General features: G+C 36.0%; 1 protein-coding gene across 7 annotated transcripts in view; it reads left to right on the top strand.

Moving 5' to 3' along the window:
• The window catches only part of LOC104870857 (phosphatidylinositol 3,4,5-trisphosphate 3-phosphatase TPTE2-like), a 115,175-nt gene that overhangs the window by 39,570 nt on the left and 51,442 nt on the right, over nt 1-24,163 (top strand). For 3 of the 7 annotated variants that reach the window (XM_010636636.2, XM_033760022.1, XM_033760021.1), the window contains 8 exons: nt 2,516-2,677; nt 4,115-4,234; nt 5,103-5,202; nt 5,329-5,392; nt 6,056-6,120; nt 12,753-12,813; nt 13,606-13,687; nt 13,793-13,881. In XM_010636636.2, coding sequence (XP_010634938.2) covers nt 2,516-2,677; nt 4,115-4,234; nt 5,103-5,202; nt 5,329-5,392; nt 6,056-6,120; nt 12,753-12,813; nt 13,606-13,687; nt 13,793-13,881 — 743 coding nt within the window. Of the gene's footprint in view, nt 1-2,515; nt 2,678-4,114; nt 4,235-5,102; nt 5,203-5,327; nt 5,393-6,055; nt 6,121-10,571; nt 10,712-12,752; nt 12,814-13,605; nt 13,688-13,792; nt 13,882-24,163 lie in introns of those variants that run through there. The other 4 variants (XM_033760023.1, XM_010636638.2, XM_010636637.2 and 1 more) reach the window with 4 other exon arrangements.

Genomic DNA, 24,163 nt, shown 5'->3' with positions numbered 1-24,163 from the left:
TCAGTAAACCTCCCACCAACACTGCTCTTATCTCTCCAAGCCTGGCAGAAGTGGTGGGTGCTGGTAAAGAAGGGAAGTTGAGAGGAGTCAGAGATTCCGTGTGTCTCGGGTTACACTAGCAGCATTCATCTGTGGCTAATTTTGGCAGTGCCTTGCTTCTGCTCCTTATCTATCCTTTCGTTTCTCCAGTCTTGGGTTCAGGCTATCACCACTGTCTTTGGAACTATCCACTAAGGGTACAATTTTGGTCCTATATTGGAGGGTTCAACAGGGCAAGAAATTACTCCTGGGTGACTATCTTTCTCTTCAGTTTCAGGCTGTCCCTCCTTTGATAATGGAAAGAATCCATTCTTTAGAATATTTTTACTTTCAAATATATCTCTTAGCTACTTTTCTCATTGCTGAGGCAAAATACCAGACACTGAAAGTCAAAGGTTTATTTGCTCACAGTTTGTAGGGGTCTCAGTCCGTAATTGGCTGGCTCCAAGGCAGGGTAACATGGCAGACAGGCATCGCAGAGAAGAAAGAGTTCATGGTAGACAGAAGGTAGCAAAGCAAGCAAGAGAGATTAGCAATGTCTTTCTGCCTCTTTTATAGTCTATCTAGAGTATTGAAATTAGGGTAGGTGCCAAAGCAATCAATGGACTGACTTATTAATCATCCACCCTTAATCCTAGCATTGCACTGTGAATCAGTCACACACTCAAGATCCAGCCACCTCTGAAAATACCACCTATGACCATAGAAGAATATTTTACTAAAATCACTCATCTCCAAAGTGCCTTTGCAATACCAAGTGAAACTCTCACTAATGTTTATCTGTTCCATGGGTATCTAGTTTCAAGAGATGAATATTAAAGAGTAAGAAAATAATCTACTCCCTAAATCCATCTCTGAAATCCTTTAGTTCGTTACAGTGGAAACAGGTCAGATTTGATTTGATGACTTGCTTCTAGAGCCCACAGTGTCTTAGTGAAGGACCTAGCACTAGAATACAATACAGTTCTCCTCTACCACCCTCTTCTGTCTCCATGCTATGTTGCTTTAGTTGATGACTCAAAGCTTAATTTCACTTTAAAGTTAGTATTGAAGTTTTATCCAGTTTTGTGTTTTATTCATGTATTTCTAGATAGAAAAGTTTTAAAAGCTCATTACACAGAAACAAAATTTTAGTTATTAGTGAAAGGCAATTTGCTATATAACTTCTGAAAAGTTTCCTTTTCAATTCGTATTTATACAAACCTTTGCTTTTTGTTAAATTAATAATATGTGTCAGAGGAAATCGGTGATTAATCTCATTTTCATTAATTTTTGCAGCAGCAAGATTAAGAAAATTGTGGATTTAATTGTATCTTCAGTTGTATTCAAGTATGTGAGGGTCTAGAAAAGGAAATAATTAAATATCTTTGATATTTAATATGAATATTTTTAATGGAAAAGAATTAGTACAAAGCCAACTAGAAAAATAAAAAGCATGTCTATTGTAAACATGTTGCTAAATTACTTATGTAATCACTTTAAATGTAATCTAATTTATCTTGAAATTTTGGTTTAAGATGAACATTAAGACTTGCAAAGAAATGATATTTGCCTAAGTCTAGTGGCACATTAGTATATTTTTTCTACCTGTAAAAGTAAAAATAATGAAGCATACATTTTAAGATTTTGTAATTACATGTAAAATATTTTATTAAATGCCTTACATATCTAGAATTACTCCTTAATTCTGGAAACATTTTCACCTAGGCTTCTGCTCTACATGAGAGTAAGATTTTGTGCTGTGATTCAAATTTGCACAATGAAATTTCTTCCTTTTAACTTAATTATATTTTAATTTGAGTTGTAATTATAAAGAATACCCTGAAGTCTAATGAGTTCAGCTTCATAGATTATGCAGACAATGTAATCAATTTAAGGGCAGTGTGCTGAGAATATGTAAGAGAAAGTCTTAGCATCTACCAGTTCGATCATGTAAACATTTATAGAATTTGATTCTTTCCTTGTGCCTATCAATGTGCGAGAAGTACCCATGAAGATGTGATCTTGTTCTAGTTGAAAAACTCACTGATTAAAAAAAAAAGTCTTACTGGTCAAAGTGATCTTTTAAGAGCTTATGGTAGTCATGTGCTCACTTTGTTTTTATCACTAAATTCTCAAAATTATTCATATTAATTATTAAAACTTATGAGAAAATGGTAGAAACTATGAATTTCTCAAAATTTAAAGAGTTTAAATAGAGGTTAGTAATTTTCATTTAGTTTGCTTCTTCTATCTTGAAGTTAGTCTGATGTGTCTACTATAGGAGAGTATGATAGTGTACTTTGCAGGAAACTTTATTCACTAGTAACTACTTTTACTGGGAGAAAACTGAGTAATTTTTCTTTTTGAGATTCTAAGGCAGCACAATTCTTTTTATCACTGGACAGTTTAATCCAAAATAATTTTGGTATTTGATTATTTGCCTTAATGTTGTCTAACCGTGGGGGCTAACCCCCACTGTCTTTATTTATTTTAGCATATTTGGAATTTTGCTGATCTTTGTGGACTTGTCTCTCGTCATTGTGGAACTATTTGTCATTGAAGTCAAAGATTATATTCTTTTGGAATATCATTCAATTTCTTTAGTTATTGCTTTATTTTTTCTCATGGATGTTCTTCTTCGAGTATATTTGGAAGGGTAAGCTTTTCTTTTTTTGCGTAAAGCTATTTTGTACTGTCATAAGAAGTATCCCAAAATAATTTGCAGATCAACCCAATGAAATGTATCCCTTTTTACCAAAATGATAACTCCTTGCAGGCATCGTCCACTGAGAATTCAAACTCAGTTTTTCATAAATTGGGCTTGAATAATGGTACTGCTGCAACTGGTACTTCTTTGTTCAAAAACTTACTTTAGATGGTGCTTGCAGTAAACTTTGAAGGGATTTTTACAAAAAGAGATCAGGCTGCTGATGTGTCTGCAAGTACATTGGTAAGATAAATCTGTATGTGAGATACAAAAATTAGTTCTTTGAGTTGAATTCCCCCCTGGCAAGTTGAATCCTAAGTAATAGTTAATAGTAAATTAAATGTATCATGAATAATCCCTACATCACTTAAAATTAAAACTTTTGCTGTGATGAGGAGATCTGAGATAATGCTCAACCCATCAGTGAAACTTTGTAGTACAACAGCAGTTGATTTTTTCTGCTTCCTGGCTTTGTGAGAAGGTGGATGGGTGAACTGAACCTTGACACTGGATTGCTGAGGGAGTCGGGGACCAAGTGCCCCAGCTTCACTGTTCCAGAATGTTTCAGAAGGCAGTTTATCTCCATTCCTGATGACTTGTGATCTTTTTGACTTTGAGCTAAGGACAGTTGCCCCCTAACAGGTAACTAAGACCCTGTAAGAGCCTATCTCCACATCAGAAGCTTTCTCTGGAGCTCCAATGCTCGTGTCTAAGAGTCAGTGTTTGGGAAAAAGCAGGGGTGAATGGCAGTCTGCCATTGCCCTGGGGAGGGCACAGCAGCCCTTTCGGATTCCAGAATGGTTACAAAGCCAGACTATGTACTATTTATTGTTTTATGTGTGACTGGTAGTGGTGCTTTTTTGTGAGCTCACTAGGAGGATTAAAGTGGGGAAGGTACAACATCAGCACAGATTTGTATGTGACTATAATAATTAAAAACAAAATCAGATTGAAACCAACAAAAGAAAGACAGACTATGAGTTCAAAATAGTGGGCCTCTCTCCCTCTCATAATCTCTTGTACACGTCTCACAGTCCCAGCTGCTCTAGGGCTGTGATGTATTCAGATTCTGTTGTCCTATATAGTACTGCCCAGGATCCCACTTTTCTTATCCCATGAAAGAGGAAACATTTACCTTTTATTTAATGGTTTGCTCATATCTGTCACTAAGCTTAAACTGGCACAATCATGTCTTCTTCACATTTATACATGTAATGTACATTTACTGCTTGAAAACAGTACATTAATGCTATATTTTCTCTTGGTCTAGTCTAGCATTTAAAATAATCTGTTAAAATAGAATTTTTAATGAATATAAATCAACTTGTATTCTTAAAATACTATTTCTTTTTTGTGAGGATAAACATTTTTAATTTTGTATTACAGGAAACAGCATTATTTTTCTGATTTATTCAACATCTTAAATGCAGTCATTACTGGGGTAATTCTGCTGGTTGACATCATTTACTTTTTTCATGATTTGATGTTTATTAGCGCTGCTCCCAGGTATGAAACATATGACTCTCAAAGTTCTTCTTTTCTTTCATTCTTTTTTTTTTGCACTTTCCATGGCTTTAATTTTGTATAATCTTTTAAACTATTCTGTGATAAGGTGTTTCAAAACACATTAAGTAAATTTCCATGTACTTTGAAACAGAAAGATAGTGGCAGTTAGGTGAAGACTCCAGACTCTAAGTATCTTTAGTTGAACAAGGAACATGCAGCACCCAAGGAAGACATCGGAGACTTGGCTTCTTATGTTAATCTTAGCTCCATTACATTCTGAAATTCCTCCTCCTAAATTCCCACTTGGGCTTCAGCCACAAATTCCTTTTGATGTTCTGTCTGAAGGTTTCCTACAACTAAGAGTATTGATGTATGCAAAACTTGAGTGACTCCAATCATAATTCTCAAAAAAGTAGCAAATGGAATAGGAAACCAAGCGATGACATGGACAGTAACACAGAATAAGTTTTTGCAGTGTAGTTGTGAAAATGAAGATAGCGGAGGCAAAGTTTGAACTGTTAGGGATTAGGAAAGTTAAATGCATGTGAGTAATCTCTCTCCTCCCATCCCCTCGGCTCCCCTCTTTTCTTCTATTGTCCCAACAAGGAAAAGAACAATGAAAGTACCTTCATATGTAGATGGAGCACTTTGTAGGATTATTCGTTAGTGAAATAACTAGGTTTTTAATGTAACTACCCTTGGCTTCAACTCAGGGCCCCACTAAATGTGGGTGACGGGAGGGAGGTCATACGGGAGTGAGGGAAAGAGAGAGAGCGAGGGAGGGAGGGAGGGGAGAAGATGTGTTCAATTTAATCCATATTGACATAATCTGTTTCTGAAGCAAAATGAGCCTCTTAAATTTATTTAGATTGACAATTTTATTTCGACTTCTACGACTTGTCATTCTGATGAGAGTTTTTCATTTGGCTTATCAAAAAAGATATCTTGAAAAGCTGACTAGAAGGCTGGTAAGTGGCAAAACACATTTGTTTTTTTGCTTGGGGAAATACTGTAAGGATATTCCTGTAATATAGTGTCCTTTATTCACATATTGATGTATGTCTTAAAAATCAATGGTTGTTTTAAATTCCCAGGTTTCAGAAAACAAAAGGCGATACCAAAAGGATGGATTTGATCTAGACCTCACTTATGTTACTGGTTTGTAAAAATTACTGTTGATTTGCCTATGTTAATTTCACACTTTACTTGTGAATAATATTTTGTTTGGGTTTTTCCTTTGGCTAAGCCATCTTATTTCAAAGTAACCATAAAGACATGTGCTGCTGTGGTGGTGTGATGTATTTGTGACTTGGCAATGGAAAACCTCATATCATTTCAAGTCAAAGCTACTTGATTGCATTCAAGAAGTGGAATTAATTTTCAGCTGACACCATTATAGTTTGATTTAGAATTTATTGTGGGTTCCAAGTATCCTAGAGAGGCTTCTTTTCTTAAAACCCCAGACAATGAGGTTTCTGCTCTGTAGAGCTACAGTTTTTGGAGTCAGGACAGCTAGAAAGCACTCTGGGAGTTCCCACCCATCACTGGAGCAGATTTCTTGGCTTTTCTTTGGTATTTAAGGTATTAAATAAACTTTAAGTAATGAGGGAGCTCTAGACTGAGACCAACACAAATCTGTGGTAAATGACTAGAACCAATTGAGTCTTAGGAGTATACCTGTTTAATGGTACCTATGTTGGATGATTTAATATATTGTCTTGATTATCCTGAGAATTAACTTTTTTCTGCCAACCCCTATCTTGAAAGTTCTTTTCTATGAAAAAGGAGTCTGATTAAAAAACTTATAACTTTGACTTCTAGATCGTATTATTGCCATGTCATTTCCATCTTCTGGGAGTTGGTCTTTGTATAGGAATCCAATTAAGGTAAGGATATTCAAGCCAGATGTGGCGACACATGCCTGTCATCCCAGCACTTGGGAAACTGAGGCAGGAGGATCTCTGTGAGTTCAAGGCTAGCCTGGACTACATAGTGAGACTCTGTCTTAAAGACCACCCCCCCAAAAAAGGTAAGGATATCTATGTAACAAATACTTCTCAGGGAATGCAGACTGTTGAATCATAAGCTTAATATTGACCTGAGATGGCAATATTCTTCTAAAAGCTTACTCTTTTAAGGTAAAAAATCATAATGGATTGATAATCAGTTTGCTTTTGTTATTTATAAACCACTCCAAAACTTACTGGTTTTTAAACAACCATGTATTTAGCTCACGATACTGTGGTTTTTGACTTTAGATTAGCCTTAACAAGTTGGTTTTGATGACCAGGAACAGGATTTGCTTTCTCACCTGGGGATACTCATGCATCTATGGGTGGATACTGGGTCATCTGAAGTCTTGCTGGTGTAAAACAGCTTGACTAGGCAGTTCCAAATAGTGTCTCTCCTCCAAGCAGGTTAGTTAGTTCAGCCTTTTACACATAATGGGAGTGGTAAGTGTCCCAGGAATGCAAAGAAAAGAATACAAAGCCCTTAAAATCCAGGCTCCAAACTAGTAAATGTGTATATACCTCATTCTATTAGAAAATAGATTTCAAAGCCAGCCTGGATTGAAGGAGAAGAAAATAGATTCCATCTCTCGATGGGAGGACACATAAAGCATCGTGGTCACATTTTATAGTCTATGAGGGAGAAGGAAATGCTATAACTAAAATGTATGTTCTTAGATTGAGAACTAAATTATAATGGTGTGATACTGCTTTAAACTCTGTGGATAACAAGTTTCAAACAGACAGTATTATGAAATTCTAATTCAGTCATCATTTAAGAAATTAGTATCTTTGAGCATATGTAAGTTAGTGGACTTTACAGTAGTAGTTATGCCTCAATAAAAACATAATTATATAGCCAGGAATGGAGGTTCATACCTGTAATCCTAGCACAGGGTAGGAGTTTTGCAAGCTTAAGTCTTAGTTGGGCAACTTAGCAAGATCCTGTCCCCGAATAAATAAATAAACAAACAAACAAATAAATAAAATATAAAAGGCTGGGAATATATCTTAGTGTGAAGGCTCTAGGCTCAATCTCTATTACTCCCCCAAACAAATGTAATTATACGCCGGATGTGGTGGTGCACGTCTGTAATCTCAGCACTTGGGAGGCTAAGGCAGGAGGATCCCTGCAAGTTCAAGACCAACCTGGTCTACATACTGAGTTCCAGGTCAGTCTCAACTACATAGTGAGACCGTCTCAAACCCCCCCAAAATGTAATTATTCATCTGTAGGTATGCATATTTATATGTAAGAGCAATTATGTGTCATTTAATGATGGAATATATTCTGTTGGGTGCTTTTGTCATTGTGTAAACATCAGAGAGTGTGCTTATACAAACTAAGACAGTTACAGGGTCACAAGACAACATAATCTTATGGGATCTCTATTGTATAAGCTGTCCATCATGAATCAAAATGTCATTATGTGGCACATGACTATATACATACATATATATACACACACACACACACACACACACACACTCACAAATGCATATATAATTACATTTTCATTGAGGTATAAGTGCACTAATCTTAAATGCCTATTTTGATGAAATTGCATAAAAATATTTATGCAAGAATCCAATACTGTCAAGGTATCAAGCATTTCTTGCCCCTTTTTATTCAGTTTCCTAACATACCAGAAGTAATAACTTTTGTCATCATAGATTAATTTTTACTGTTTCTTGCACTTTGTGTAAATGGAATTTACAAAGTATTTTGTGACTAGTGCTTTATTTGCAAAATAAATTTTGTCAAATTCATCCAATATTTCTATGCCCTGGTAATTCTGCCTTTAAAAAAGAACATTAATATTTATTGCTTTATGGAACACTGCATAAAATTTTAAGTACTTACACAAATTGTTCAATTATACATCATTTCACAAAGTTGGTGAAATGATTACATTCTATAAAATCCACTTCTAGAAACTTAAAACTTCTAAATATCAGAAAGTACAGCTGAAGAAAAAAGTGTAATTTGGATGGAAACCAGAAGTTTTGACAAGGAAATTGCAGCTCATGTGACTAAATATGTGAACTTGAAAAAGAGTTGAGTTTAGAGTAATTATTGTCTTTTGCATCGATCCATATATAACAAATATAACACTGATTGCCCAAAAACCATGTTCAATAATATTTAATGCACTTCGCAAAATTGCCAGAATTTATCTCTATGGGTAAATCCTGATCTTCGTTACTTTTCTCATTGCTGAGACAAAATAGCCAATACCCAAAGTTAAAGGTAGGAAGGTTTATTTAGCTCACAGTTTAGAGACCGTAATTGGCTGGCTTCGAGGGAGGGTAGCATCACAGAGGAGAAATAGTTCATGGCAGACAGAAGGAATCCAAGCAACAAGGAGTCTTAACAGGGTCTTTCTGCCCTTTTAATCTTATCCAGACTACTTAGGGCAGGTAGCACTCATACCCTTAATCCTGGTGCCCTTGAGCCTAGCATTGCACCATGTATCAGTTCCAGCACCACACACTATATCCAGACACCTCTGAAAGGCCCCACCTATGACTGCGTGAGGCTTTGGGGGACATCTAAATATAAACCGTAACAACCACCCCTTGCTTGCTATGTAATATTGTTTTTCAGCAGGTTAAACTGATAATCGTTGAGTTAATTATAGCTTACCTAGGTAGAGCTAATTTTATTTTTATAGATTTGGTGTTGATAATATCAATTTAGCAATTAGTTGTCATGTTAAAAAAAATACTTTCATTCACTATTTAAATTAAAGATGTTACTCTTGGCTTCCGAATTGGTCTCTAAACTTGATTTTGACCAGTTTTTCACTGTTATCTTCTTGGGGTTTTGACAAATTCTCTAAGTAGTCATCGATCACTTTACCATTTTTAGCCAAAGTATCCAAAGCTGCATTATCTGCTATCATAAGATCTGCAAATTATGATCCACCCCAAAGCATATTTATTGGGTGAATAATAGTTATACTTTCATCTTTGCCAGAGTGCAGGTTCAGATCTAAGGTTTTAGTTCAGCTAGGTGGGCAGACTGGGAGTTAGGCCCTGGAGCTGCTTCAGTGGTTGCATGTTCAACAGTAGCAGTATATACGGCACAGGGAATGCCTGTGCCGTATATCTTATCATTTCATAGATAAGAGCCATCTACAAGCTTTTTTGGAGGGGAGTACTGGGGATCGGTACCATGAGCTTGCAAAGCAGGTAATGGAACCATTGAGCCAAATCCCTGGCCCATACAAACTATTTTAAAGCAAGGTTGACTAAAGGGTATAAGATTCAGATGTGAGCATACTTAACTCCTGAGGGGATGCTAAACAGGCTTGTGGCTTCCCTTTATCTTTAAAAAGGAAGAACGTTGCAGGTTTTGTTTATTTTTTAAGTACTTGAGATTGAACCTAGGACCTCATACACGGTAGGCAAGTGCTCTATCCCAGAGCTACATCGCCAGCCCTTTAAAATTTTTTAAAATTAAATTAAATTTTTTGAGACAGTGTCTTGCTAAATTTCCCAGACTGCCTCAAATTTATGATCCTCCTCCTTCAGCCTCCCAAGTAGCTGGGATTCTAGGTTTGTGTCACCATGCCCACCTTAGGGTTATATTCTGAACCACACTGAATATGCAAAGCAGAGGACAAAATTTCATAGGCAGGAAATTCACTAGCAAAAAAAAGAAATGCCTGGTGTATGTGGCAAACATTGTACAGATGTGGGATGAATAGAGTTAGTATGGAAAGCAGAAGAGTGGTGGGAGCATCAATTTTGCCCACTACTGCCATCCTGTACAAATAAAGACAAAGTACTTTTGTCTCTAAATCAAGAAATGTGCAACTATAAACAGAGCAAAGTGTTTGGCAGACTTAGTAAAAGCCAAAGGTAACAGTTGTTACAAGAAATCTTTCAAAGAGTAGAAAGTATTTCCTACCGTTGTATCCCAATGAAGACTTTCAGGGATTGTAAATGCAGTAAGCTGAAATATGGAAAAAAACAAATATGCCTTACATGGAGTCCTAAAATATTCTAAGCCATTGTTTAATTTTTGGCCTTAGAAAATTGATAATCTTTATTTTGGCTGGGAAGAGAAACTTTCCATTGGGGGACAGAAACTTTCCATCGGGTGATGGATTGTGACCATTGCAGTTTCTTGATGAAATTGAATTTTTCTCTAGATACTTTTTGTCCCTTTTCAGCTAAATTGGTTAGAAGATATTTTGGAGTCTTCAGGTAAACTACTTAGATTAGAAAATACAGGATGGATTGATGCAGAAAAGTCAAATCCTTAAGATCACTTTCAAATACTCCAAAAAATATGAAGGTGATTTTAAAAAATCCCTGAAATTTAGCCAATCAAGCATATTGATCTTTCCATGAAGAAGAAAATATCAACTGTTATGGTTTGGGTCTAGATGACTCCCCAAAGCCTCATGTGGTCCATAGTGTGTGAAGCTGCAATTGATTCATGAATAATCTGAATAAGGTAAAAGGGGCAGGGAGATGCTGTTAACTCTCTTGTCACCTTTGCTGCCTTGTGGGCGCCATGTTGTTTCCACTCTGTCCTGCCTGTTGTCATCCCTGCCTTGGAGTCGGTTGATTATGGACTGAAACCTCTATGAACTGTGGGCCGGATAAACCCCTTCCCCTCTAACTTTGGGTGTCTGGTATTGTGTCTCAGCAACGAGAGAACTGTAACAAACACATCAACTAAAAAAAAAAAAAAAAAAAAAAGCGACACATACACTTACTAGTACAAAATGTTTACTTATTGAGAGAACAAAAGTCAGGACAGCATTCTAATGTTGCATGTTTGATATGTGTTGAAGTTGCCCTTTAATGTCCAGCATTTAGGTGTCACTACTGTCAATAATACAGCAACAGACATCTTTGAGCATAAACCTTTTTCTGGATAGATTCTTAGGCGTGAAATAACCTAGTTAAAGAGTATGACTATATACGGGTTCTTAATTTATATTGCTAAACCCTAAAGATTGTGTCAGCAATAAATTAAAGGTTTTATTTTCATGCCATATTTGCCAGCACTGAGTTTTCTTAGTTAAAATTCAAAGGCCAATTTCATGAGTGCAGGTGGCATTTCACTGTTGTTTTGACTTCTTTATTGGCAAAGCTGAATATTTATCTATATAGGTAGTCAGCTGGATTTTCTTTTGTGGATTATTTATGTCCTTAACTCATTTATTGATAAGGTGAAGGAGTGTTACTTGCATTACTGATGAGTTATTAATTTATTGCAATAATATTTTCCTCTGTTGTGTGTTGTGGCTCTTTTTTTTGTATCAGAGATTGAACTCTGGTCCTTGTGCTTGCGAGGCAGGTGGTGGAATCACTGAGCTAAATCCCTGACTGTTATGGCATTTTTAAAACAGAAATTTCAAATCTTTATGAAGTCAGACCTAAACCTATTGATCTTCCATTGATTCACCACTTAGTTCTTCCTCATCCTGAGAACTGACGTCCACTTAAAATTCTTGGAGATACTTGTGGGTTTTTATATTTGACTTCTCAACCCAACTGGATTTTATTTTAGTAATGGACATCCCATGAGTTTTAAAACCATCCCCCTTCTCTCTCATTCCATCAGATTCAGAGTGTTCATCTTTTTGGCTTCTTATTTCCTCCAGTCATAGGAATAACCAATTTATATTTGATACCTTTTTTAATATTATGCCAATAGACATGTTCTGATGGCAATTGTTGTTTAATTTTTGTGATGATCATTTTTCTTACTGCACAGAGATATGTGTGTATGTTTTAGATTGTCTTTGCTTTTTTTTTTTTGGTATTGGGGACCAAACTTGGGACCTTGCACTTTCGAGGCAGGTGGCAGAACCACTGAGCTAAATCCACAGTCTGTGTGTGTGTGTTTTAGGTAGATAAGTTTTGCTACAAAGTTGTTGGATTTGTATAGTAATATTAACTGTATTTTAAATTATAACATGTTTCTAACTTTAAATTTTTCATAAGTACATTATATGTATATATTCATTTTTAAGCATAAGAAAACAGGAATGAGCTAAGTTCCTATACTACCGTCATTTATCTAAAAATCTGATATAATTTTTCTTTGTATATCCTTCATACTATACATAATTATTTTTATACATTTATTTATTTTCATAGCACTTAGGTCAATTGTAATATTCATAACTGTATAAAAGTCATTTCTTCAGAACTAGATTTAAGTACCAACCATATCAGACATCTGTGAATTAATGATCTGGAAGAAATTTAACTAGCTAATTGCCTTCTCTGGTAGCTTTAACCAATGTGCATTTGCAGTATGGTTAGTCTGCGTGGCCAAACCCACTTTGTGGGCTATTTGAAAACTGTCAGTTAGTTACATATGATTTGGAATCAATATACCCTCATTCGTATTGCCCGAATCCCCCCTATAAGGTGCCAGTGAAACACAAGTGAATAAAAAGTAATAACTATTTTAGGTTACATTTTAGTAACTCCTAATTTATATCTGGATATGTAACACACATGTCTGTCTTTTTTAGGAAGTTGTCCGGTTCCTAGATACCAAGCATTCGGACCATTATCAAGTCTATAATCTGTGCAGTATGTACATGACTCATTTTTCTACTACAGATATAGAAAACAGATTATCACAGTAATAAGATGATTCTACTTTTACATTTCAACTAACCATTAGTAGTTAGTAGTAGGGAGTTAGATAAAAAATCCACATCTTATGCTGGCTCTGTTGGGTAGGAAAGTTAGCTCACTGGCAGCTATGAGCAAGGCAGGAATGACAGGACCAAAGAGGGCAGGGGGTGGGAGTGAACCATTTGGGGAAGGTCTGCTGTAATGGAATTAGGTTTAGGAAAATATTTCTGGTTTCTGTGAAAGACTACGTTGAGGACACAGACAACTCAACAAATGTGTTCCCTACCAGGAGTGGGTTGTCGTGACAGCAGGGCACTTGATGCAGAAAAACAGCGGCACCAACAAATTCTGTAGAAAACAGATTACACTCCAGTTTAACAATCTTGTCTCTTGATTTCTTACTGCTATGCTTGTATATGAAGTAGTTATCTTCAGGGGACCGGCATTTTGCTTGGCTACATTTGCCTCTGCTCTATGGTTTCTAAATATCCAAAAGTGACATAATGAGTAGTCTGCTAGAAATTTAAAAGTGATGCCTAGCGAACAAAATTGAGTTCAGATTACCGTCAGATTATCTGCTATCCTTATGTTATTGAGACTTATGATTGTTTTAGAGCAGATTTCAAATCAGAAAGCTCCTTTTGAAGGTGGATATGAAATTTCTAATAGAAAATTTTAATTAATTTATACTTTCATCATTTGTTGCGTTTTTAGACAAAGAGATATATGCATTCTTTCTTTTAGGTGAAAGAGCTTATGATCCTAAGTACTTCCATTACAGGGTCCAGCGAATCAAGATTGATGATCACAATGTCCCCACTCTGAAGTAAGTTTTACACTACCTTGGCTATCAGAAGAGGGCTAAATACACTGGGCTTAATTTTTTTTGGAAAATTTTTAATTCAACTAAAAATCTTATATTTGAAATCAGGAAAATGTTATCGTTCACCAAGGAAGTAGAAGAATGGATGGCTCAAGATAAGGAAAATGTTGTTGCAGTTCACTGTAAGGGAGGCAAAGGTATTGCTTTTATTTTTGTTTCTTTTTTTCTAAAGAAATTGAAAAGATAGGGCTGGGACTGTAGTTCAGTGGTGTAGCACTTGCCTAATGTGTGTGAAGCCCTGGATTCAATCCCCAGAACTACAAGAAAAAATAGAAAGAAACTGACAAAATATATTGTAGCACAAGAATAAGATGCACACACTGCTGTTAATCAGTATTAATAGTTGTTAACATTGTAAAATATTAACTTCAAGACTGAAGGAAGGGAAGAAAAAAAGAAAAGAAAATTTTTAAATGAGGGAAGGAGAAAGGGAGAGAATAGGGAAGGGAGACAAGCAGGGAAAAAAGAAGAAGGAAGGTGAGAATATTTTCACTTGTTGACTATTCGAGTCTCTTCATTTTTATTTGCATGTTTATATCTGTCAAAATACAGATGGCGTACAACTTCAAAACATCAGAGCACTTTTTAATTTCAGGCTATTCTTTTTTTCTTTTTCATTTAACAAGTCTTTTTCCATTAAAAAAAAAAACAGAATGCCTGTACATTTATTTAGAGACTTTTAATTTGTAGTCATAAATTTTGGTAGATTTCAGTGTAAAAATGTTTCAGTTTTCACCTTTTCTATTTTCTTTCTTATTTATTTCTTTTATTTATTCCCATTAAGTTATGGGAACATTTAAAGCAAACAATACAGTTACATTTATCATTGGGATCTTGTACCTTTACACGATAGGTCTTGGTTCTTATGTTTTCCCTGTACGCCGGCCCTCCCTTCACCCCCTTCACTATTCCCTATTTACAAAGACTTTGTTTCCGTTTTTTCCTTTTTTCACATTTTTTCTTTTCTTTTATTTCCTTTCCCTTCCCCTTCCCACTTCCCCTTTAACCATTTTCTTCCTATTTCACACTATCAATTACACCATTTGAACCTTATTTACACTTTTAGTTTTTTCACACCAGAGAAACTATACGGTATTTACTCAAGTGTGTCCTATTTATTTCACTTGAGTATAGCCTCAATGTGCATCCATTCAGCTGTAAATGTCTCTAGTTTCTCATTCTTTATGGCTGAGCAATACTTCATTTTATAGAAAAACCACATCTTCTTTATCCAGTCTCCAGTTGACGGGCACAGCTATTACAAACAGTGTCACTATAAGCATGGGTGTGCATATATAGTATGCATGGTTATGCATATAGTATGATTCTTTTAATTCTTTTGGAAAGATACCGAGCAAAGGGATAGCTGGGTCAAATGGGACCTCAAATCCTAGTTCTTTGAGGTATCTCCATATTGATTTCAACAGTGGTTGCACCAGTCTGCACCCCCACCAACAATGGAGAAGGGTTCCTTTCTCCCCACAACCCTGCGATCATTTGTTTTTGGTTAATTTCTTGACTGCAGCCATTCTTTCTGGGGTGAGGTGGAATCTCAGTGTTGTTTTCATCTGCATCTCTCAATGACCAGTGATGTTGAACATTTTTCATATATTTATTTGCTGCTTTTACTTGTTTTTCTGAGAACTGTGTTCATTTCAGATGCCCATTTTTCAATTGGTCCTTTGTATTTGAAGGGTCTGATTATTTTGAGTTCTTTATATATTCTAGATAGTAGTCCTTTGTCTGAGGAACAGCTGATAAATTTTTTCCCCCACCTTGTCAATTGTCTTTTAGCTCTGTTGGTTTCTCTTGCACTGCAAAAACTGTTTAATACAATGAGATCCCAGTTGTTGATTCTTTGTGCAAGTTCTCATGCTGCTGAGAATTTTTTCATAGTCTTTTCCTATGCCAATGTCTTCAAAAGTTCTACCTGATTTATTTTCCTTTCAGGTTAGTGTTTGTTTTGATATTTAGATATTTAATCCACTTTTATTTTAGTTTAGTGCATGGTGAAAGATAGGGATCTAGTTTTAATCTTTGGCAAGTTGAAAGCCAGTTTTTCCAACACCATTTATTTTAAAAGGCTATCTTTACTCCAGTGAGGATGTTTGGCTCCTTTGTCAAGGGTGAGGTAGCTGAGTATGTCTGGTGTTGTTTCTGCATCTTCTAATCTAATCCATTGATCCTTGGACCTGTTTCTTTGCCAGGACTGTGCTGGTTTTTATCACAGTGGCTTTGCAGTATAATTTCAAGTTGGGAATTGTGATACCCCCTGCCATGTTTCTATTGTCTAGAATTACTTTTGTTATTCTAGGTCTCTTCTTTTTCCAAATGAATATTTGGATTGTTTTCTCAAGTTCTGTGAAATATGCTCTTGGTATTTCAATGAGGACTGCATTAAATCTGTATATCAGTTTTGGAAATATGGCCATTTTCACTATGTTGATTCTTCTTACCCAGAAGCAAGGGATATCTTTGCATTTTCTGATAACCTCTTCTATCTCTTTTTTTCAGAGTGCTATAGTTTTCATTATAGAAGCCTTTTGTCTCCTTCATTAGATTGATTCCTAGATACTTCATTTTTTTTGGGGGGATGCTACTCTGAAAGGAATTGTTTCCCTAATGTTTCTCTCAGTGAGTTTGTCATTTATGTACAAGCAGGCTACTGATTTTTGAGTGTTGCTCTTGTATCCAGCTACTCTGCTAAATCTGTCAATTAATTCTAGAAGTCTTTTGGCACAATTTTTTGGGTCTTCTATGTAGAATATCATAATGTCAGCAAATAATGACAGTTTAACTTCTTCTTTTCCTATCTTTATTCCTTTTATTTCTTTCTCTTGTCTAATTGCTGTGGCTAATGTTTCCAGAACTATATTCAACAGGAGTGGTGATTGTGGACATTCTTGTCTTGTTCCTGATTTTAGTGTGAAGGTTTTCAGTTTTTGACCATTTAGTATCATACTGGCTATTGGTTTTTCATAGATAGCTTTTATCAGGTTGAGATAAAGACCATCTATTCCAATTTTCTGTATAGCTTTTATCATGAATGGGTGTTGAATTTTGTCGAATGCTTTTTCTGCATCTATTGAGATGATCATATGGTTTTTGTCCTTGTTCTGTTAATATAGTGTATTGCATATATTGATTACATATGTTGAACCATCCTTGCATCTATGGGATAAATCTGACTTGGTCAGTGTGTATGATCTTCTTGATGATCTTCTGTATTCTGTTTCATTTCTAATTGCATGAATTTAAGCCTTTCCTTTCCTTTTTTTCATAAGGATGGATAAGGGTTATTAACTTTATTTATCCTTTCAAAGAACCAATTCTTCAATTAGTTGATTTTTGTATCATTCTCTTAGTCTCCGTTGCATTAATTCCTGCTCTAATCTTTATAATTTCCTCCCTTGTACAAGCTATCAGTTTGTCTTGCTCTTCTTTTTTAGGAGCTTAATGTTAAGCATTAGATTCTTTATTTGAGCTATCTCCGCTTTACTAGTATGAGCCTTTACTGCTATGAATTTCCCTCGTAGAATTGCTTTCATTTTGTCCCATAGATTCCTGTATGCTGTACTGGCAGTATCATTTAATTGTAGAAACTGTCTAATTTCTTCTTTAATTTCCTCTGTGACCCAATGGTTGTGTAGCAGGGTATTATTTGATTTCCATGTGTTTGTGAAATTCTTGAGGTTTCTTGTGCTATTGATCTTGTTTAAATGCACTATGGTCTGATAACATACAGGGGGTGATTTCAATTCCTTTGCATTTACTTAAGCATGTTCAATGAGCTAACATGTGGTCTATTTTGAAGAATGACCCATGTGCAGCCAAAAAGAATATATATTCTGGTTCTGTGGGGTGGAACACTCTGTAGCCATTTGTTAGGTCCATTTGTTCAAAAGCTTGGTTCAGTTCTAGTATTTCATCATTGATTTTTTGTCTAGATGATCTGTCTATTTGTTACAGTGGGGTATTGAGGTCCCCCACTATAATTGTTTTAATGTTTATTTGGGTTTCCATGTCCCTTAATATTTGTTTTGTATAGTTGGGGGCATTAATATTTGGTGCATATATATTTATGATTATCATCTCTTCCTCTTGGATTGTTTCCCTTACAAGGATATAGTGACCTTCTTTGTCTCTCTTTTTTTTTTAATTGAATTTATTCTAGGTAGACAGTAGAGTTAAATTCATCACTGGGATCTTGTACCTTTACATGCCAGGTCTTGGTTCTCATTTTTGCCCCTTGTCCCTGCCCTCCCTTCACCCTCCCCTCCCTTGTCCCCCCCTTTGTCTGCCTTAATTAGTTTTGGTTTGGAATTTACTTTGTCTGCAAATAAAATAGCTACCCCTGCTTTTTTCTGGGTTTCTGTCACATGGAGAACTGTTTTCCAACCTTTTACTCTCAGTCTGAATTCCTTTGTGGATTAAGTGTGTTTCTTGTATACAGCATATTGTTGGATTTTGCTTCTTCATCCATTCTGCAGCCTATTTCTTTTGATTGATGAATTGAGGCCATTAGCACTGATGTTTAACTCTTATGTATTGACTTTTCATTGTCATATTATTTTCCTGTTGTTGGTTCTTTTATCTTTTATTTTTCCCTCTTACCCTTTAATTTCTTCTCTTGCCTGGTATATTTGCCCTGTTGGCCCTTAGGGAGTTGTGGCCTTCATTTTCTTTTTCCAGGATATTGTTTAGAAGTGTTTGGAGTGCTTGTTTAGTGTTCATGAAATTTCTCAGGTGTTCTTTGTCGTGGAAGTATCTTATTTCCCCATCAATTTTGAAAGATAGTTTTGTAGGATACATAAGTCTAAATTGGAGATTGTTTTCTTTTTTTCTCTACATTGTTTATTGGTACATTTAAAGCAAACAATACAGTTACATTTATCAATGGGATCTTGTACCTTTACATGATGTTTCTTGGTTCTTGTTTTTTCCCCATACCCCTGCCCTTTCTCCATTCCCTATTTACAAAGACTTTGTTTCCATTTTTTCACATTTTTCTTTTCCTTTATTTCCTTTCCCACCCCACCCCCCTTTAGCTATTTTCTTCTATTTCACATTGGAGTTGTTTTCTTTAGGACTTGAAATACCTCACTCCAGGCTCTCCATGATTTGAGGGTTTGTGTTGAAAAGTCTGCTGTGATTCTGATGAGTTTTCCTTTGCATTTCTTTCTTTTCTCTAACTGCTGGTAGTATTTAGTTCTTCTGTTGGGTTTCCAGGATCCTGATTATATGTCTAGGTGTAGATTTTGTTTTTTTATCATGGCTATTTGGAGACCTATATGCCTCACTCATCTGTATGTCAAATTCTTCCCCTCTGTTTGGGAAGTTTTCTGTCATTAATTCTGTGAACAGTTTTCTTTATGTCATTTGTGCCTTTCCTGCTACTTCATGGATTGGATTCCTATCAGCCTTGTATTATTCTTTTTTGCTTCATCTAGGAGTTGTCTGATTGATTTCTCATGTTTCCTTACTGTTTTTAACAGATCTCTCTTTTAATGGTCACTAATTGTCATTCTGTCTTCTATATCTGTTATTCTGTCTTCAGATTGGGTCAGTCTGTTGTGTATACTTTCAATAGAGTTTTTTATCTCATGGATATTTATCTGAATCTGTTTCATGGATCCCTTGTCTTTCCTATTTTGAGCATTCATGGTTTCCTATGCTGGATATTCATGGCTTCTATCATGGCCCGAACTTATCTATTATTATTATTATTATTATTATTATTATTATTATTATTATTATTAGTTTTTTGAGATGGGGTCTCACTATACAGTTGAGACTGACCTGGAACTCACTGAAATCCTCCTGCCTTGTGAGACTGACTTGGAACTCACTATGTAGCCCAGGCTGTCTGGAACTCACAGAAATCCTCCTGCCTCAGCCTCCCAAGTGCTGGGATTATAGGCATGAACCACCACACCCAGCATGAACTCATCTATTTTTTTCTATCTGTTTCTGTTCTAGAGTCTCTAATCATGTCTTTCATTGTGCTCACCATCTCTGTAGTTATCTGGGAAATTACTTCTGCTTTGAATTTTTCTAGAGCCTCATTCATCTGTTTTGTTACTTCCTGTGCTGTTGGTTCAGGGTGTCCAGATGGTTGTCAGACTTTTCCACTTCATTTTCCCCAGAGTTTACCTTTGGTGAGGTGAAAGTCTGTATTTGTGTCTTGTTTAAATGTCTTCTCATTTCTATTTTTGTTGTTGGTACTTGCCTTGGTTTAATTCTTGGGTTAATACTTCATTGTTCTGAAATAGCTTGTCTTTTTTGAGTCTCTAATGACTTTGAGGCAGTCTCATTTTCATACCAGGATGGACAACTGATTAGATCAGTCATGACATCTTAGCCTGTGATACAATCAGCAACACAATAGCATCAAGCACAGCTTAGAAAAATGACAATTTGTGGTGGTTATTAATCTATCACCTTTAACTGTGTGAATTAAATCAAAATCAAGGACCAGTCTCAAATATATTTATAATGAATAAACTCTTCAATATAGCAACTTTACCCTTTAGAATGGGAACTTAGCAGGATTTGGGGAGGGAGGGGTAAATAGATAAGAAAGAAAAATTAGAAGTGAGGTCAGAGGACACAGGAAGATCACACAAACTCTAGGAAGAGAAGAGAAGACAGAACAAAATATACACAAGAACCAAATAAACTAACAGAAAGAGGGAGGCTAGAGATTGTCATCACTTTCTTTTAAAACTAATGGCAGTCAAGAGAAGGAAAAAGAGAAGAAAAGAAAAAGAATGAAAATAAATTTGAATTTGGATGGGAAGAGGAACAAAGAGGGAGAGAAATGAAGTTCAAGCTGGGAGAGAGAAAGTGAAAGAGAGAGAAAAAGAAAAGAAGAAAAAGAAGATGAAAAAGGAAAAATAATTGAGAAAAGAAAAAGATAGATAAAAATTTTAAATTGATAAGAAAAATATTTCTTTGAAAATACAAAATACAAATAGAGGGCCTCTTTTGGGATAATGCTCTGTTGACACAATAGATAGCATGGGCAGAAGTGTGCAGATCTAAATTAATTAGTCTCAGCAAGCCAGCAGCCATCCCCTGAGGTTCAGGCTGATTTCTGGCTGCAAGGCCCAAGTTGAGATCTCTGACCTCCTATTGGGTTGAACTCTACAAGGTTCTACTGTAGGTTCCAGCTGGTATTCCCCTGAAGTTAGACCAGGTTCCCACGTGTGAAGCTGGTCCCTCTGACTTACCAACTATAGTGGTGTGGTGTGCCTTTATTGAAGAGATTTTCTTCACTTTTCCTGTGGGCTTCAATTTTCATATGGGAGCCTCAGAGAGGCCCTCATTCTCTTGTTCACAGGGGATGGGGTGAGGTGGGGCATGAATATTGCTGTGCTGGTGCCCACATGGCTGGGCTTCTCTGCTGAGCTGTGCTGAAGGAGCGGAGCTACCACAGGGTCTCCCACTTTTATCAGTCATACAGAATTATGAGTTTTATTTTTGCAAATTTGTACATGCAGACAACATACCTCGATTATTTTCACTTTTCATTACTTCCTTTACCCCACTGACCTCCCTACTTTTACATTGAGGGATCAGTGCATATAATATATATTACCCATATCCATTCTCTGTATTATCCAACTTTACACACACACCCTTACCCTTATTCCAGCCCTCTTGTCTAATAATTGTCTCCTTTCTACCTTCTTCTCATCTTTTGCATATTCCACATATCAGGGAGAATATGAGATATTTGTCTTTCTGAATCTGGCTTATTTCATTCAACATTATGGTCTCCAGATCTTTTCATTTTCTTGCAAATGACAGAATTTTGTTCTTGCTATGACTGACCAATATCCCATTATATATATATATATATATACATACATACCACTTTTTCTTTTTCTACGCATCTGTTGATGAGCATCTAGTCTGGTTCAATATCTTGGCTGTTGTGAATCATAATGCAAAAAACATGGGCATGCAAGTATCCCTATTGTATGCTGGCTTCAATTGCTTTGGTTAAATACCAAGAAATGGTATCACTGGACCAAATGGTAGCTCTGTATTTAGTTTTTTGAGGAACCCCACACTGATTTCTGGAGTGACTGTACTTATTTACATTCTAGCAGTTTAGAAGGGTTTTTCTCTCCTTCATTCTTGCCAGCATTTAGTGCTTTTTGTATTCTTGATGATAGCCATTCTGACTTTGGCACATGGAATCTCAAATGATTTGATTTGCATTTCCTTAATGGCTAAAGGTATTGAACATTTTTTTTTCATGTACTTGTTGGCCATTTGTACTTCTTTTGAGAAGAGTCTGTTCAGTTCATTCACCCATTTATTGATTCAACTATGTGATTTTTCAGTGCTGTCTTTTGAGTTCTTTATATATTCTAGATATTAATCTTTGTCAAAAAAGAAGCTAGTAAAGATTTTTTTCCCATTCTGTAGGCAATCTCACTCATTTGTTTCCCTTGCTGTGCAAAATGTTTAATTTGATATAATCTTATTTGTTTATTCTTGCTAGTATTTTTTGTTTTATAGCCTATTCAGGAAGGCTTTAGTTATTATACCTAGGTCTCTGATCCATTTTAATTCAGTTTTGTACAGGGTAAGACATAGGATCTAGTTTCGGTCTTCTAGAAGTGGATATTCATTTTCTCAGCACCATTTGTTAAAAAGAATACCTTTTATAAAACGTATTTTTGTGGATCCTTTGTCCAGTATCAGATGACTATAGTTGGGTGGGTTCATTTCTATCCTCTGTTTTGGTCCATTTGTCTACATGTCTATTTTGTGCCACTGCTGACATGTTTTGCTTACTGTGACTTTATAGTATAACATGAAGCTAGGTGTTGTGATACCTCCAGACTTGCATTTTTGCTTAGAATTGCCCGGTCCATTATGGGTCTTTTGTGTTTTCATCATGAATTTCAGGATTCTAATTCTCAATGGTATTTTGATGGTATTTGAATTGAATCTGTAGATTGCTTTTGGAAATGTGGCCATTTTGACAATATTGATCCTTCCAGCCCATGAACATGAGAGATCTTTTCATCTTTTGATGTTTTGTTCAATCTCTTTAGTGTTCTGAAATTTTCATTGCAGAGGTTCATCACTTTCTTGGGCAGAGTTTATTTGAAACTACTGTGAGTGTAATTGTTTTTCTGATTTCTATCTCAAGTACTACATTTGGAATATATAATAAAGCTATTGTTTTTTTAATGTTGATTTTATATCCTGCTACATTGCTAAATTTATGAGGTACCAGTTTTTTGATGGTCTTTGCAATCTTCTAAATATAGGATCATATTATTACAGATAGATAAGTTAGTTAGAAATTATTATAAAGCAGTTAAAGGTAAGCCCTCAGCATAGAAAAACAATTGAGGGATTTCCAGGAAAATGATAGAGTGGTGAGCAGCAGAGAAAGAGACTCTCTGAGATTTGGTATCCTGACACTGGAATATAGCAGTGCAACGAGGAAAAGGAGGAGAAAAGTAGTTCCCAAACCAAAGAAGGATCTCAGGCAAGAATTGAAGTCTATAGGGAGAGTGAAAAGAGAGACTTTAATGAGGAGGAGGGAAGTAACAAGCAGCTCTCTCTCCCAGAGCCCATACTCTCCACAAGGGAACACTGGGCCAAATCTGCAGATGCATAGTGACTACTGATGACCCCAAAGGACTCCACGGAGAAACATACCAGTGGAATGGAGCAGTGGATGAATGCACTGCAGTGGCTAATGAGTTATCTAGGTTTAGGCCTCACCCAGGAGAGAGTTATTGGCTGGTAGCCATCTTGGAGAGGGACCAAGTGAGCTCACAAGTCAGAATAGCTGTAGGCAGACTCCATCTAGTAGCTTCTGGTGCCTTGGTGCTGGTGCTGAGTTCAATTATCAAGAGGTCAGAGAGTGGAGTTCAAGCCTGTCAGGAGACACAGAGGCTGTTGTAGACTCAAGGAATTTGATTCCAGCATCATAGGCAGAAACCAGCTTGAACTTCAGAGGAGTTAAAGGGCCAGGTTGACTGGGATTATTATCCTCTACCCCACTGTGAACTTGGAGCTACTTGCTGAGATTAATCAATTTGGCTCTGGAATCTGTTTGCCCACATTGGCTAACAGTGACAGCTGTGGCACACCTTGAATTGGACATTTTGGGATTTTAAAATCTTTTTTCTTTTTTTTTTTTGGTTGTTCTTTCTTTTTTCCTCCCTTCTAGTTCTTGTTTTGCTTGTTTAGTTTTTTCTAGATTTTTTGAACACAGTTTCTAGTTTTTTTGTTGTTGTTCTGTTCTGTTCTTGTTTTTATTTTTTCCTTTTCTCTTTCCCACCTGTCCTTGTCACCAGTTTCCTAAGCTTTGTCTTCCAGACTTGTTTTTTTTTTTTTTTTTTTTTTTTTTTTTTTTTTTTTTTTTTTTTTTTGGTATAACAT

The sequence above is a fragment of the Fukomys damarensis genome, unplaced genomic scaffold (genome assembly GCF_012274545.1).
Source record: "Fukomys damarensis isolate Sample0158 unplaced genomic scaffold, DMR_v1.0_HiC HiC_scaffold_38, whole genome shotgun sequence".
Taxonomy (NCBI): Eukaryota; Metazoa; Chordata; class Mammalia; order Rodentia; family Bathyergidae; genus Fukomys; species Fukomys damarensis.
Note: the sequence above shows the minus strand (reverse complement) of the source record. Positions and strands in the feature narration are given on the sequence as shown.